Source organism: Oncorhynchus keta, chromosome 7 (genome assembly GCF_023373465.1).
Source record: "Oncorhynchus keta strain PuntledgeMale-10-30-2019 chromosome 7, Oket_V2, whole genome shotgun sequence".
Classification (NCBI taxonomy): domain Eukaryota; kingdom Metazoa; phylum Chordata; class Actinopteri; order Salmoniformes; family Salmonidae; genus Oncorhynchus; species Oncorhynchus keta.
Genome location: NC_068427.1, coordinates 25,329,910 through 25,345,502, shown reverse-complemented (window position 1 = coordinate 25,345,502; position 15,593 = coordinate 25,329,910). Strand labels below are relative to the sequence as shown.

The 15,593-nt window shown below is 44.5% G+C and overlaps 1 protein-coding gene across 1 annotated transcript in view; it reads left to right on the top strand.

Annotated features, from left to right (window-relative positions):
- LOC118386204 (B-cell CLL/lymphoma 9 protein-like) overlaps nt 1–15,593 on the top strand; it is a 35,781-nt gene that overhangs the window by 8,690 nt on the left and 11,498 nt on the right. Inside the window, 4 exon segments of the mRNA XM_052522337.1 lie at nt 4,452–4,872; nt 11,486–11,832; nt 12,319–12,426; nt 12,538–12,724. Of these exon segments, the coding sequence (XP_052378297.1) occupies nt 4,583–4,872; nt 11,486–11,832; nt 12,319–12,426; nt 12,538–12,724 (932 nt within the window). The 5' untranslated portion in view covers nt 4,452–4,582.

Below are 15,593 nucleotides of genomic sequence, written 5' to 3'. Positions count from 1 at the left end.
TTGCCAGAGAATTTAATGTTCATTTCTCTACCATAAGCTGCCTCCAATGTCGTTTTAGAGAATTTTGCAGTACGTCTACCGGCACCACAACTGCAGACCACACGTAACCACGCCAGCCCAGGACCTCCGCATCAGGCTTCTTCACCTGCAGCCCAGGACCTCCGCATCAGGCTTCTTCACCTGCAGCTCAGGACCTCCGCATCCGGCTTCTTCACCTGCAGCCCAGGACCTCCGCATCAGGCTTCTTCACCTGCAGCCCAGGACCTCCGCATCCGGCTTCTTCACCTGCAGCCCAGGACCTCCGCATCAGGCTTCTTCACCTGCAGCTCAGGACCTCCGCATCCGGCTTCTTCACCTGCAGCCCAGGACCTCCGCATCCGGCTTCTTCACCTGCAGCCCAGGACCTCCGCATCAGGCTTCTTCACCTGCAGCCCAGGACCTCCGCATCCGGCTTCTTCACCTGCGGGATCATCTGAGACCAGACAGTTGATGAATCAGTGGGTTTGCACAAATGAAGAATTTTTGCAAAACTGCCAGAAACCTTCTCAGGGAAGCTCATCTGCGTGCTCATCGTCCTCGCCAGGATCTTGATCCGACTGCAGTTCGACGTCGTAACCGACTTCAGTGGACAAATGCTCATCTTCAATGGCCTCTGGCATGCTGGAGAAGTGTAGTCTTCACAGATGAATTCCGGTTTCAACTCTACCGGGCAGGTGGCGTCGTGTGGGCGAGCGGTTTTCTGATGTCAACGTTGTGAACAAAGTGCCCCATTTTGCTCTGTGGTTATGGTATGGGCAGTCATAAGCTACAAACTATGGACACAATTGCATTTGATCTATGGCAATTTGAATGCACAGAGGTACCGTGATGAGATCCTGAGGCCCATTGTCGTGCCATTCATCTGCCACCATCACCTCATGTTTCAGAATATATTGCACAGCCCCTTTTTGCAAGGATCTGTGCACAATTTCTGGAAGCTGAAAATGTCCCACTTCTTCCATGGCCTGCAAACTCACTAAACATGTAACACATTGTGCATGTTTTGGTCACTACATTTGAGAGAAATAAGCTATTTGTGTGTATGAAATATTTCTGGGAGCTTTTATTTCAGATCATGAAACATAGGACTAACACATTACATGTATTGTTTATATTCTTGTTCTGTGTGTATGTATGCCTGCTTATATTCAACAAAAATATAAACACAACAAAATATGCCATATCAGTCTAAAGAACAAATAAATCCGATTTGACCGTTTAGACACAAGCCACATGGCCAATAATCAGATTTGTGGCTTGAAATATCCGATTACATGTGCTTTTTGGCAGGAAGAATAACAGATTCTAATCAGATATGCATTTTTATTTTTATTTGAGTCACTTCAAACTGCCAGTGTGAACAAGGCTTTAGTGGTTGCTTGTGTGTGTGGTGGGTGCTGCGTGTTTGTTCTGTTTAATAGGAATGTCAGCAAGCGGCCCAATTAGCATCTTGTTAGTGTGTGATTGGAGGGAGAGGGTGATTGACAGTTCCTGCTGTGTGTGTGTGTGTGTGTGTGTGTGTGTGTGTGTGTGTGTGTGTGTGTGTGTGTGTGTGTGTGCGTGTGCGCGCGCGTGTAAGACTGATGTGAGTGTATATATAGCTACAACAGGAAAGACAGAGTGGTTTTGCTATTCTAAGGCTTAGGAAGAACTAATTTCTTTGTAAATACACTAGGTTTTCCTCAGCATACAGTGCCTTGCAAAAGTATTTATCCCCCTTGACGTTTTTCCTATTTTGTTGCATTATAACCTGTAATTGAAATTGATTTTTATTTGGAATTCATGTAATGGACATACAGAAAATAGTCCAAATTGGTGAAGTGAAATTTAAAAAATAACTTGTTTAAAAAAATTCTAAGAAAGGGAAAGTGGTGTGTACATATGTATTCACTCCCTTTGCAATGAAGCCCCTAAATAAGATCTGGTGCAACCAATTACCTTCAGAAGTCACATAATTAGTTAGATTGCATACAGGTGGACTTTATTTAAGTGTCACATGGTGTGTGTGTGTGTGTGTGTGTGTGTGTGTGTGTGTGTGTGTGTGTGTGTGTGTGTGTGTGTGTGTGTGTGTGTGTGTGTGTGTGTGGAGGAGAAATACTCACTAACAGGTTTGTTACAAAAATCTGTGCACAAAATTTGAGAGAAATTAACTCTGTGCATATGGAACAGTTCTGGGATATTTTATTTCAGCTCATGAAACATGGGACCAACACTTTATATGTTGCATTTTATACATTTTTTCAATAGACTATATTTGCCCATTATTCTTTTAAAAAATTCTTCAAGCTCTGTCAAGTTGATCATTGCTAGACAGCCATTTTTAAATCTTGTCATAGATTTTCAAGACGATTTCAAAACTAACTAGGCCACTCGGGAACATTCAATGTCGTCTTGGTATGCGACTCCAGTGTAGATTTAGCCTTGTGTTTTAAGTTATTGTTTTTGTCCTGCTGAAACAGTGTCTGTTGGAAAGCAGAGTGAACCAGGGTTTCCTCTAGGATTTTGCCTGTGCTTATAGCTGTATTCCGTTTATTTTTATCCCCAAAAACTAATATAGTCATTGTCGATGACAAGCATACCCATAACATGATGCAGACAGCACAATGTTTGAAAATATGAAGTGGTACTCCGTGATGGTTTGGATTTGCTCCAAACAATATTTTGTATTCAGGGCAAAAAGTACATTTCTTTGCCGCATTTTTGCAGTATTACTTAAGTGCCTCGTTGTAAGAAGGATGCATGTTTTGAAATATTTGTATTCTGTACAGGCTTTCTTCTTTCCACTTTGTCATTTTAGGTTGGTACTGTGAAGTAACTACAATGTTGATCCATCCTCAGTTTTTTATTTATATATATATATCACAACCATTAAACTCTATTTTATAATCACCACTGGCCTCATGGTAAAATCCCTGATCAGTTTCCTTCCTCTCTGGCAACTGAGTTAGGAAGGATGCCTGTAGTGACTGGGTGTATTGATACACCATTCGTAGTGTAATTAATAATTTCACCATGCTCAAAAGTGTGTGTGTATATATATATATCTATCTTTTTTTACACATTCACGAATTGGTGCCCATCTTTGCTAGGCATTGAAAAACTTCCCTGGTCTTAGTGGTTGAATTTTTGCTTGAAATTCACTACTCGTTTGAGGGACCGCACAATTATCTGTATGCATGAGGTAGTCATTCAAAAATCATGTTAACCACTATTACCACAATTTGTTTTGCAATATGTTAAGCACATTTTTACTCTTGAACTTATTTAGGCTTGCCATAACAAATGGATTGAATACTTATAGACTCAAGACATTTCAAAGAAAGGAAAAAAAAGTTTTTCAAAACATTTCTGCAAACAAAATGCCCATTTTGACTTTATGGGCTTTTGTGTGTAGATCAGTGACACAACATCTCAATTGAATTCAAGCTGTAACAACTAAATGTGGAAAAGTTAAATGGTGTGAATACTTTCTGAAAGCACTGTCGGTCTCTCTGTCCCTATGGAGTTCTCTCTCGCTGTACACGCACACAACCCTGTACAGTAGTGTTAGCCCATGTAGGAGCAGCTAACAGTGTGAGATTGTCTGTTAATTCCAGTCCCAGCAGCCCCCCGTGGATCTCTGGAGCCGGTATGAGTGTTTTGGAGGAGTTCCTAAATATTTGCGGGATGACAGTGTGATCTGACTGTGCTGCGCACTGTGGATTCTCATGTCATTACCAGAGGGGGATAAAACACACACTGCTGCAACAGAATACATATGCACTCACAGGCAAACACACACACTGCTGCAACAGAATGCATATGCACTCACAGGCAAACACACACACACTGCTGCAACAGAATGCATATGCACTCACAGGCAAACACACACACACTGCTGCAACACAATGCATATGCACTCACAGGCAAACACACACACTGCTGCAACAGAATGCGTATGCACTCACAGGCAAACACACACACACTGCTGCAACAGAATGCATATGCACTCGCAGGCAAACACACACACACACACACACTGCTGCAACAGAATGCATATGCACTCGCAGGCAAACACACACACACTGCTGCAACAGAATGCATATGCACTCACAGGCAAACACACACACACACACACACACACACACACGCAAACACGCGTGCGCACACACACGCACACAGTGTAAGAACCGGTGTGGGCTCTGTGGTCAATAACAATCCAGGCAGTCATAATTGAGAGCTCAGTCAGTGGAGCTTCCATTAGTATTCTGTGTTTCCCCCAGTCAACCACATTCAGGGACTCCCATCACTTCTACCAGAAAGGATGATACACAACAGAATTATTTTCAAATGTTATAACCAATGACCATGTAACAGCAATGACAATTGTTGTAAAGGTGTCCTTACATTTGTCTTCTGTCTTCTCTCCACAGAGTGCCCAAGGGCTGTGAGAGCCCCTTGGGGAAACTTCATGCACAAACCCACTCTCTTCCTCACACAGAAACACACACTCTCTCTGACACACACACAGTCTTATTGAGACACACTCACACACACACAGAGCATGTTGGAGGTCCAGGAGGAAAGGCCTGCCACAGCAGGAGGGACGGCAGCAACACACTTCAGCAAGAAAGAGCGAGGGAAGAAGGAACGAGAGGAGGCCAAGGACGGCCGGGGGAATATCGGGATCAGTATTCCAGGTTCGGGTGGCCGAGGGAACGGCAGAGGGAAAGCCCCTCACACACACACAGGCAGCCCCCACCAGCTCATCACCCCACCCTGCTCTGTGGTGCTGGGAGCCCCCTCCATTCATCACAACAGACTGAAGAACTCCCCATCCACCAACACACAGAGGTGAGGGAGAGCGAGTGTACGTGTGTCTGTCTGTGTAAAGTAGTAGTAGTAAAAGTGGCGTGTGTCCTGGGGTTAGGGAGTACAGTGTTTGGATCTTCTCTCTGCTGACTCATGTTTCTGGAGCCACTGAAAATCAGCATCTGCCCTGCCAAACGCCTGCCATCCCTCTCTCTCTCTCTCTCAGCTGTGTGTGTCAGTAGGGTGTGGTATGGGGCTGTCTATGCCAGTTGGAAGTGTCTTGTTCTCCTGAGCTGTACTTTTCTCATGGCCACTGAGAAGCAGCCGCCCTGATCCTCCTCTCCGCCAGATTATTATGGTCTGTGTCTCTGGCCTACGGTTGTGAAGAACTGCCCCTGTCAGTTGTACATCGTTGTGATCCGAGCCAAATATAATACTCTGGCAGACATTATTCCTACCTCACTATTGACCAGTGAGAAAATGGTGTGTGTGTTTCCCTTCCCTCGGTCTGTCTGTACTGTGCCTATACTTGCCTATACCAACTATGATCTACAGGGCATTCCTAGTCGATCACCAAATATTTCTCTCAAACAATAAAGCCTTGCATTCCTATTTTTCATCTCGTGCTGTTGGCAGTAGGTGTACCCGATTCAGCTGCCCTGGCAACGTGTTCAAATTTTGAACCATTTCATGTGTCTGAAGCTGCAAACTCTGCCTTCCCAGGGGGGCCCGGAGAACAAATCAAGTGCATTATAGGCCTTCCGCTGGCCAATCGGATGGCTCAGATTGCTGGGTCTGCAGTAACGTAGCAGACATAAAAGAAAGTTACAGCAAGGTTGATACGGTGAGCTTTTAAAACCCTGACTAGAGAGACGGTCAACAAATACAGCAAAATGGTGGTTTTATGGGGGAGTTCATGTGTAAGTTCTTACTCAGCATTGTCAACACTTTGTATTCCACACTTTTATAAGCCATACAATGCTGTTTTTTCCTGCTTGCGCTACAACAAGCACTGCAGCTGTACAGCCTACCTCAAATGTTGAAAATAAAATTATATATATATATATATATTTATTTTTATAAGGTCAACAAACAATGTATTGACAATTCAAGCAAAGCCAATATGCAGTGATAATGTATTGGGCCTATAGCTTACTGCACATACCTCATTGCTACAGTACTGTTTTTAATTGGTTAATGTTGCATAGGATTATTCTGACTCAGAAAAGTTTGGTGACCACTGGTCTAACTGTAGGTATTGGCTGATGATGCATGTACAGCACAGTGTTTAGTTGCTATAATGATGATGAATGTACAGCACAGTGGTTAGTAGCTATAATGATGATGTATGTACAGCACAGTGGTTAGTAGCTATAATGATGATGTATGTACAGCACAGTGGTTAGTAGCTATAATGATGGATCATGGTAGGTTGGGGGATTTCCCACAACGTAAGTCTTGAACACAGTAGGCCTACTGTTTTTAGTCTGTTTTTCAATTAGGGTGCCTCCATACAAATAGAGCTGCTGAAGGAGTGTGTGTGTGTGTGTGTGTGTGTGTGTGTGTGTGTGTGTGTGTGTGTGTGTGTGTGTGTTTATGTATTAGTCTGCACACATGTTAGGTTGTGTGTGTGTGTGATTCACTACTCTGGCAGTCTCTCCTCCCGGCAATGGAAAGAGTGGAGTGAGGAAAGAGGTAGGGGGAGATGGGGAGGGGTTGATGGGACAAGAGGTCAGTTTGGTCCACTCCCAGCCAGCCGTCTGTCTCTCTGGCCTCTTTTCCAACTGAGACTCCTCAGTCAGGAGTCTGTTCACTGGGCATTAACTCCAGCTCCAGGCTCTGGCCTGTTTCCCCTCTGTGTCCCTGGTTGTGTCAAGTGTTTTCCCTGTACTCACTAAATTGATGCCGCCGCACAACAACAACAACAAAAAAAATATATTTCTGCCAAGATTCACTTTGAAGATGCTAGAATTGTCAAATCAAATGTATTTATATAGCCCTTCGTACATCAGCTGATATCTCAAAGTGCTGTACAGAAACCCAGCCTAAAACCCCAAACAGCAAGCAATGCAGGTGTAGAAGCACGGTGGCTAGGAAAAACTGCCTAGAAAGTCCAAAACCGAGGAAGAAACCTAGAGAGGAACCAGGCTATGTGGGGTGGCCAGTCCTCTTCTGGCTGTGCCGGGTGGAGATTATAACAGAACATGGCCAAGATGTTCAAATGTTCATAAATGACCAGCATGGTCGAATAATAATAAGGCAGAACAGTTGAAACTGGAGCAGCAGCACAGCCAGGTGGACTGGGGACAGCAAGGAGTCATCATGTCAGGTAGTCCTGGGGCATGGTCCTATAGGGCTCAGGTCCTCCGAGAGAGAGAGAGAGAAAGAAGGAGAGAATTAGAGAACGCACACTTAGATTCACACAGGACACCGAATAGGACAGGAGAAGTACTCCAGATATAACAAACTGACCCCCCTGACACATAAACTACTGCAGCATAAATACTGGAGGCTGAGACAGGAGGGGTCAGGAGACACTGTGGCCCCATCCGAGGACACCCCCGGACAGGGCCAAACAGGAAGGATATAACCCCACCCACTTTGCCAAAGCACAGCCCCCACACCACTAGAGGGATATCTTCAACCACCAACTTACCATCCTGAGACAAGGCTGAGTATAGCCCACAAAGATCTCCGCCATGGCACAACCCAAGGGGGGGCGCCAACCCAGACAGGATGACCACATCAGTGAATCAACCCACTCAGATGACGCACCCCTTCCAGGGACGGCATGAGAGAGCCCCAGTAAGCCAGTGACTCAGCCCCTGTAATAGGGTTAGAGGCAGAGAATCCCAGTGGAAAGAGGGGAACCGGCCAGGCAGAGACAGCAAGGGCGGTTCGTTGCTCCAGAGCCTTTCCGTTCACCTTCCCACTCCTGGGCCAGACTACACTCAATCATATGACCCACTGAAGAGATGAGTCTTCAGTAAAGACTTAAAGGTTGAGACCGAGTTTGCGTCTCTGACATGGGTAGGCAAACCGTTCCATAAAAATGGAGCTCTATAGTAGAAAGCCCTGCCTCCAGCTGTTTGTTTAGAAATTCTAGGGACAATTAGGAGGCCTGCGTCTTGTGACCGTAGCGTACGTGTAGGTATGTACGGCAGGACCAAATCAGAGAGATAGGTAGGAGCAAGCCCATGTAATGCTTTGTAGGTTAGCAGTAAAACCTTGAAATCAGCCCTTGCTTTGACATGAAGCCAGTGTAGAGAGGCTAGCACTGGAGTAATATGATCAAATTATTTGGTTCTAGTCAGGATTCTAGCAGCCGTATTTAGCACCAACTGAAGTTTATTTAGTGCTTTATCCGGGGTGGCCGGAAAGTAGAGCATTGCAGTAGTCTAACCTAGAAGTGACAAAAGCATGGAATAATTTTTCTGCATCATTTTTGAACAGAAAGTTTCTGATTTTTGCAATGGTACGTAGATGGAAAAAGCTGTCCTTGAAATGGTTTTGATATGTTCTTCAAAAGAGAAATCAGGGTCCAGAGTAACGCCTAGGTCCTTCACAGTTTTATTTGAGACGACGGTACAACCATTAAGATTAATTGTCAGATTCAACAGAAGATCTCTTTGTTTCTTGGGACCTAGAACAAGTTTTGTCCGAGTTTAAAAGTAGAAAGTTTGCAGCCATCCACTTCCTTATGTCTGAAACACATGCTTCCAGCAAGGGCAATTTTGGGGCTTCACCATGTTTCATTGAAATGTACAGCTGTGTGTCATCCGCATAGCAGTGAAAGTTAACATTATGTTTTCGAATAACATCCCCAAGAGGCAAAATATATAGTGAAAACAATAGTGGTCCTAAAACGGAACCTTGAGGAACACCGAAATTTACAGTTGATTTGTCAGAGGACAACCCATTCACAGAGACAAACTGATATCTTTCCGACAGATAAGATCTAAACCAGGCCAGAACTTGTCCGTGTAGACCAATTTGGGTTTCCAATCTCTCCAAAAGAATGTGGTGATCGATGGTATCAAAAGCAGCACTAAGGTCCACATTTACTTTTCCTCTGTCAACAAGACTAGTAAAGAACAGCAAAATCAGACAACCCCATAGTAAAATGGCTTTAACGGGAGGTGCATTCAAGTTGCGGGTGCCACAGGGAGAGAAACATGCATTCTGATAATCAGTCAATGTCCAACATTTCTTAATGTAATTGCAAGCATGGCACCATTAAAAAAAGGCAGTTACAACTAGAGTTTGTAGCATGTGGTTTAGGAACAACTGCACAACAAAACTCTTCACAGGGCAATGGTGTCTTGAAAGGGAAATTACATACTTTGTAATTGAAACAGTTGTTCTCGGTTGAATAATTCATGCTTATTCAAAATGATTTAAAATATTAATCACAATTAGGATGTTGTGTCAAATGTAAAGTTGTTCTATAAAAGTCTGACTTTAAAAACTCGAAATAAAATAATTTGGAATCGTTTTGGAGTAGAATGTCCTTTTTAAAGAAGTCACCAGAACTGTACTTCTATCTCCCCACCTTTTTCCTGCGACCTTTGCCACCACTGCTTTTCTAGGGGAAATAAGTTGTGGTGGGGAAGTAAGAGAACTAACAGAGACTGTGGGAGAATCTTAATGGCATACTCCTCTCGTTGCCTCCTTCTCAAAACCCATCGGAGGAGAAGATCAGAGGGGAGGGACCTTTTGATCTGTGTTTTGAGAAGGAGGAGAGAGGCTTGCCTGGCAACACACACACACTCCTTGCTCCAGCCGAAACCCTATGCCACGCCCACAGACGTTAGTTTCTTCTCTGCAATGAGTCTGGACCGGAGTACCTGTCCGACCCTTCAGCGACTGAGAACACATTCGGGGCCTTCTAATTGGTTCAGAAACCAATAGGTTGAGCCAGAACACACACGGGTTAAGCGGCTGTTTGAAAATTTGTCATGGGCTTTGATGCTCAGATTGGTTAGACTAGTGGTCACCAACCTTTTTGAGCCAAGATGACTTTCTGAGTCAAAATGCAAGCCGAGATCTACAGCCAAGATTTTTAGAATTAACATGACTTAAAAAACATAAGCATATGCAACATTAGCCAATTAAAAACAGTACTGTAGCAATGAGGTTTGTGCAGTAGGTTTACTAGGCTATAGGCCCAATACATTATCACCGCATATTAGCTTTGCTTGAATTGCCCTGCCAAATCATTTATCGCACCGGTAATAGATCAGTTGTTGTATTACTTGTGAGGCACAGCTGATTGACCATACATTTAAATAATGTGGTTTTTATTCTAAATGTACTGGGCTGATGGTGCCTGCATCTGATAGTCAGTCTCAGTGGAGGGAGAGAGCAGCAGACTGAGGGTCCGCCTCTCAATGTCCCTCCGCTCTCCCTTTCCTCCGCTGACATTGACCAAAAAGGGACACCGTTTTCCAGCTGATGGCGAAACTGAAGTCGCACTGCATTATTTCTGCCTCGTGCACAAATTCATGTTGTTACTCCTATGAACAGAGAAAGTGAAATATAGACCCAAGCTGCAAATAACAACGCAAGCCTATCGATACGTTCCTACTAATTCATTACAGCTACAATGCTGGTTGTAGCGCGAGTGGAAGTTGGAAGAATTGCGCATTTTATGGCTTATAAAAAGTGTTGACAGTGCTGAGTAAGAACTTTAAAACATGAACTCACTCATAAAAACAGCAGCTCTTTGCTGTATTTTTTGACAGTCGCTCTAGTCATTGTTTTAAAAGCTTTGAAATCTCACAGTATCAACTTCGCTGTAGCTTTCTTTTATGTCCGCTACGTTACACTGAGCCATCCGATTGGCCAGCGGTAGACCGTGGCCAATATAGTGCACTTGATTTGCTCTCCGGGCCCGCCGGGATGGCAGAGTTTGTACCTTTAGACACATAAAATGGAAACACTTCGCCTACTCGACGCGCAGGTGAGTTGAATCGAGTGCATCTACGGTAAACAGTACAAGACGAATTAAAAAACATGATTGCAAATCTTAATCGTGTTTTTTTTGTGAAATGTTTGGTGATCGACTAGGAATGCCTTTCACTGACCACTGGGTTAGACGATCCAATCGCGGATGACTTTGTTTTGTAAAACTCTTCTCCGCCCCTCGTCACCACAAACAACTTCAATGATGGAAGTTTCAGACTAGAGGTGAGGAGTGATTGCAGTCTGACTAGAGACAGGAGAAGTGACGTGAGGAGTGATTGCAGTCTGACTAGAGACAGGAGAAGGGATGTGAGGAGTATGCAATTGAGATTCTCCCTGAGTGTACTACTTGGGGAGCCATATCTGTTGCGGCATTCACACACATACACACAGAGTGTGAGATATGCACTTGATTCTCCTGGAATGTCATAACCCAAGTCTCCAGTAATTCTTCCTCATCAGTCTAAGTAAAGTTGTCTTCCCTCTTGCCTAACCATGACCAGGTCAATAGATTTTTATATCAATGAGACTACCTGGATAAATAAAGGTTAAATAAAAATTATGCTGACATTTTTTTCACTGTCTGTCACTATGAAAGAGTGCATGAAGTACAATTTGCTTCAGTTTATTTCTGTACAGTTGATAAGCACTTCTCTCTCTCCCTCCTCCTCCTCATCTCTCCCTCTCTCAGTCCTAAACCCAAGCCAGAAGTCATGGTGCGCTCCCCTCCTGTCATGTCTCCCTCCGGTGGTGCCGCCCAAATGGACTCCAAACTGCCCAATCAGAACAAACCAGGAAGCTGCGGCAGCCAACTTCAGGCTTCGCCCTGCGACCTCAAGACAGTGGGTGTTAAGGGCTCCCAGCAGGGGGGTGTATTGGGGACGGGCCCAGGGGGCATGGGGGGGCTAAAGAACGGCCAGGGCCTGATCTCTGGGGGACAGGGGTCAAAGGTGAAGGTAAAAAGAGAGAGGAGCACTTCGGTGGAGTCCTACAACGAGCAGCAGCCAGACACAGTCACGCCCACCAGCGATGACAAGGGTGAGTATTACACTGCACTCCAAGTAGTATTCAGCTCAAATATGTCAAGTTGAGTACCGGTATACGTAGTGGTATGAAGTAGTGTACTATTTACTGATGACTTCCTACTTTCTAAGCTTGCATTTCCATGAAGCTAAAGTGCTTATATATTTCTGTTTCTCTAACACAATAGCTGTTGATGTTAGTGGGCATGTTATGAATCCATTCTGTGTGAACATGTGTTGTGGCTGTGGAAACAGCAGCAGGCCCCTGAAAGCGTGTCATTATGGTCACGCACTCTGCCCTTGATCCACTGCTGTGTCGGTCTCTCCTCTGCTCCTGGGAGTCTGGTGCACAGGACTGCACTTAGAGAAGGGAGGGGAGAGGGGAAAGTGTGTTTGTGTGTGCTATTGACATGGGAGCTCAGCTTGAACTCTGGTCTGTAGAAACGCACGCACACACATGAAAACACAGCTACACACACACTGACTGTGTGTGTGTATACAGACAGTAACAGGGTGAAGAGGATGTGTGTGGCTGAGAGGAGGCAGCCCTACAGTGGAGCTGACTGGTGCTCTGGAGGAGAGAGTGATGAGGACGACAAAGGATTCTTCAGTGAGTGTGTGTGTGTGACTTTGTGTATGTGTTTGTGTGCCTGTCGGTCATCCCCATTTCCACCTGCTACTGAAAACTACAGTACCAATGATCCTCTCTGTCCTTCCCCAGACTGTAACTCCAGTGACGTGAAGCCCCAGGACTCCAACTCCCATCCTCCCTCCAACGCCGGACTCAGCCGCTCTTCCACGCCCTCCCACAATCCACTAGGAGGCCAGGGCGCAGCGTCGGAGTCGGCGGGTGGTCAGAAGGCTGGGTCTAAAGTGGTTTATGTCTTCACTACAGAGATGGCCAACAAGTAAGGCCGATCACAGCGAATGAATGTATATTACACTACAAAAATATATTTTTCAAGATATTTGATCTTAATCGCCGTATTAATTGTCATATGAAATAAGACAATTATCTGCCAGCTTTTATCTGCTAGCTTGGTACGAAAAAACAAGTTAATTATCACTCAATATAAGATATTTAGGCGTGCATAGATTTAACTTTTTGCTAAATGTTCTCCACTCAATGGGCTTTATTCGGTGTGTTTTGTGAGTGTGACTGTGCTTTGCTAGTGACACTATCACACCTCCATGCTTCACGGTGGGAACCAAACATGCAGAGGTCATCCGTTCACCTACTCTGCGTCTCACAAAGAAACTGCGGTTGGAACCAAAAATCTCAAATTTGTATTCATCAGACCAAGGAACAGATTTCCACCGGTCTAATGTCCATTGTTTGTGTTTCTTGGCCCAAGCAAGTCTCTTCTTATTATTGGTGTCCTTTAGTAGTGGTTTCTTTGCAGCAATTTGACCATGAAGGCCTGATTCACGTGGTTTCCTCTGAACAGTTGATGTTGAGATGTGTCTGTTACTTGAACTCTGTGAAGTATTTATTTGGGCTGCAATTTCTGAGGCTGGTAACTAATGAATTTATCCTCTGCGGCAGAGTTAACTCTGGGTCTTCCTTTCCTGTGGCGGACCTCATGAGAGACATTTTCATCGTAGTGCTTGACGGTTTTTGAGACTGCACTTGAAGAAAGTTCTTGAAATGTTCCATATTGACTGACCCTTATGTCTTAAAGTAATGATGGACTGCTGTTTCTCTTTGCTTATTTGAGCTGTTCTTGCCAAATAGGGCTGTCTTCTGTATACCACCTTCTCACAACACAACTGATTGGCTCCATCGCATTAAGGAAAGAAATTCCACAAATGAACTTTTATTTGAACAAGGCACACCTGTTAATTGAAATGCATTCCAGGTGACTACCTCATGATGCTGGTTGAGAGAATGCCAAGATTGTGCAAAACTGTCATTTAAAAAATATATATATTTCACCTTTATTTAACCAGGTAGGCCGGTTGAGAACAACTTCTCATTTACAACTGCGACCTGGCCAAGATAAAGCAAAGCAGTGCAACACAAACAACAACACAGAGTTACACATGGAATAAACAAACATACAGTCAATAACACAATACAAAAAAGCTATATACAATGTGTGCAAATGAGGTAAGATTAGGGAGGTAAGGCAATAAATTCCAATTTATCAATTAAACACTGGAGTGATAGCTGTGCAGAAGATGAATGTGCAAGTAGAGATATCGGGGTGCAAAGGAGAGAAAAAACAATATGGGGATGAGGTAGTTGGATGGGCTATTTACAGATGGGCTATCTACAGGTGCAATGATCTGTGACCTGCTCTGACAGCTGATGCTTAAAGTTAGTGAGGGAGATATGTCTTCAGCTTCAGTGATTTTTGCAATTCGTTCCAGTCATTGGCAGCAGAGAACTGGAAGGAAAGTCGGCCAATGGAGGAATTGGCTTTGGGGGTGACCAGTGAAATATACCTTCTGGGGCGCGCGGTACGGGTGGGTGCTGCTATGGTGACCAGTGAGCTGAGATAAGGCGGGGCTATACCTAGCAAAGACTTCTATATGACCTGGAGCCAGTGGGTTTGGCGGTGAATATGAAGCGAGGAACAGCCAACGAGATCATACAGGTCGCAGTGGTGGGTAGTATATGGGGCTTTGGTGACAAAACGGATGGCACTGTGATAGACTGCATTCAATTTGCTGAGTAGAGTGTTGGAGGTTATTTTGTAAATGACATTGCCGAAGTCAAGGATTGGAAGGATAGTCAGTTTTACAAGGGTATGTTTGGCAGCATGAGTGAAGGATACTTTGTTGCGAAATAGGAAACCGATTCTAGATTTCATTTTGGATTGGAGATGCTTAGTGTGAATCTGGAAGGAGAGTTTACAGTCTAACCAGACACCTAGGATTTTGTAGTAGTCCACATATTCTAAGTCAGAATCGTCCAGAGTAGTGATGCTGGACGTGCAGGCAGGTACGGGCAGCAATCGGTTGAAGAGCATGTATTTAGTTGTATTTAAGAGCAGTTGGAGGCCACGGAAGAAGAGTTGTATGGCATTGAAGCTCGTCTGGAGGTTAGTTAACACCGTGTCCAAAGAAGGGCCAGAAGTATACAGAATGGTATCGTCTGCGTAGAGGTGGATCAGAGAATCACCAGCAGCAAGAGCGACATCATTGATGTATACAGAGAAAAGAGTCAGCCCGAGAATTGAACCCTCCGATTTGACACACTGAACTCTGTCTGAGAAGTAGTTGGTGAACCAGGCGAGGCAGTCATTTCAGAAACCAAGGCTGTTTAGTCTGCCGATAAGAATGTGGTGATAGACAGAGTCGAAAGGCTTGGCCACGTTGATGAATATGGCTGCACAGGATTGTCTTTTGTCGATGGCGGTTATGATATCGTTTAGGACCTTGAGCGTGGCTGAAGTGCACCCATGACCAGCTCTGAAATCAGATTGCATAGCGGAGAAGGTACGTTGGGATTCAAAATGGTCGGTAATTTGTTTGTTAACTTGGCTTTCAAAGACCTTAGAAAGGCAGGGTAGGATAGATATAGGTCTGTAACAGTTTGGGTCTAGAGTGTCTCCCCCTTTGATGAGGGAGATGACCCTGGCAGCTTTCCAATCTTTAGGGATCTCAGACGATACGAAGGAGAGGTTGAACAGGCTAGTAATAGGGGTTGCAACAATTGCGGCGGATAATTTTAGAAAGAGAGGGTTCTGATTGTCTAGCCCAGCTGATTTGTAGGGGTCCAGATTTTGCAACTCTTTCAGAACATCAGCTATCTAGATTTGGGTAAAGGAG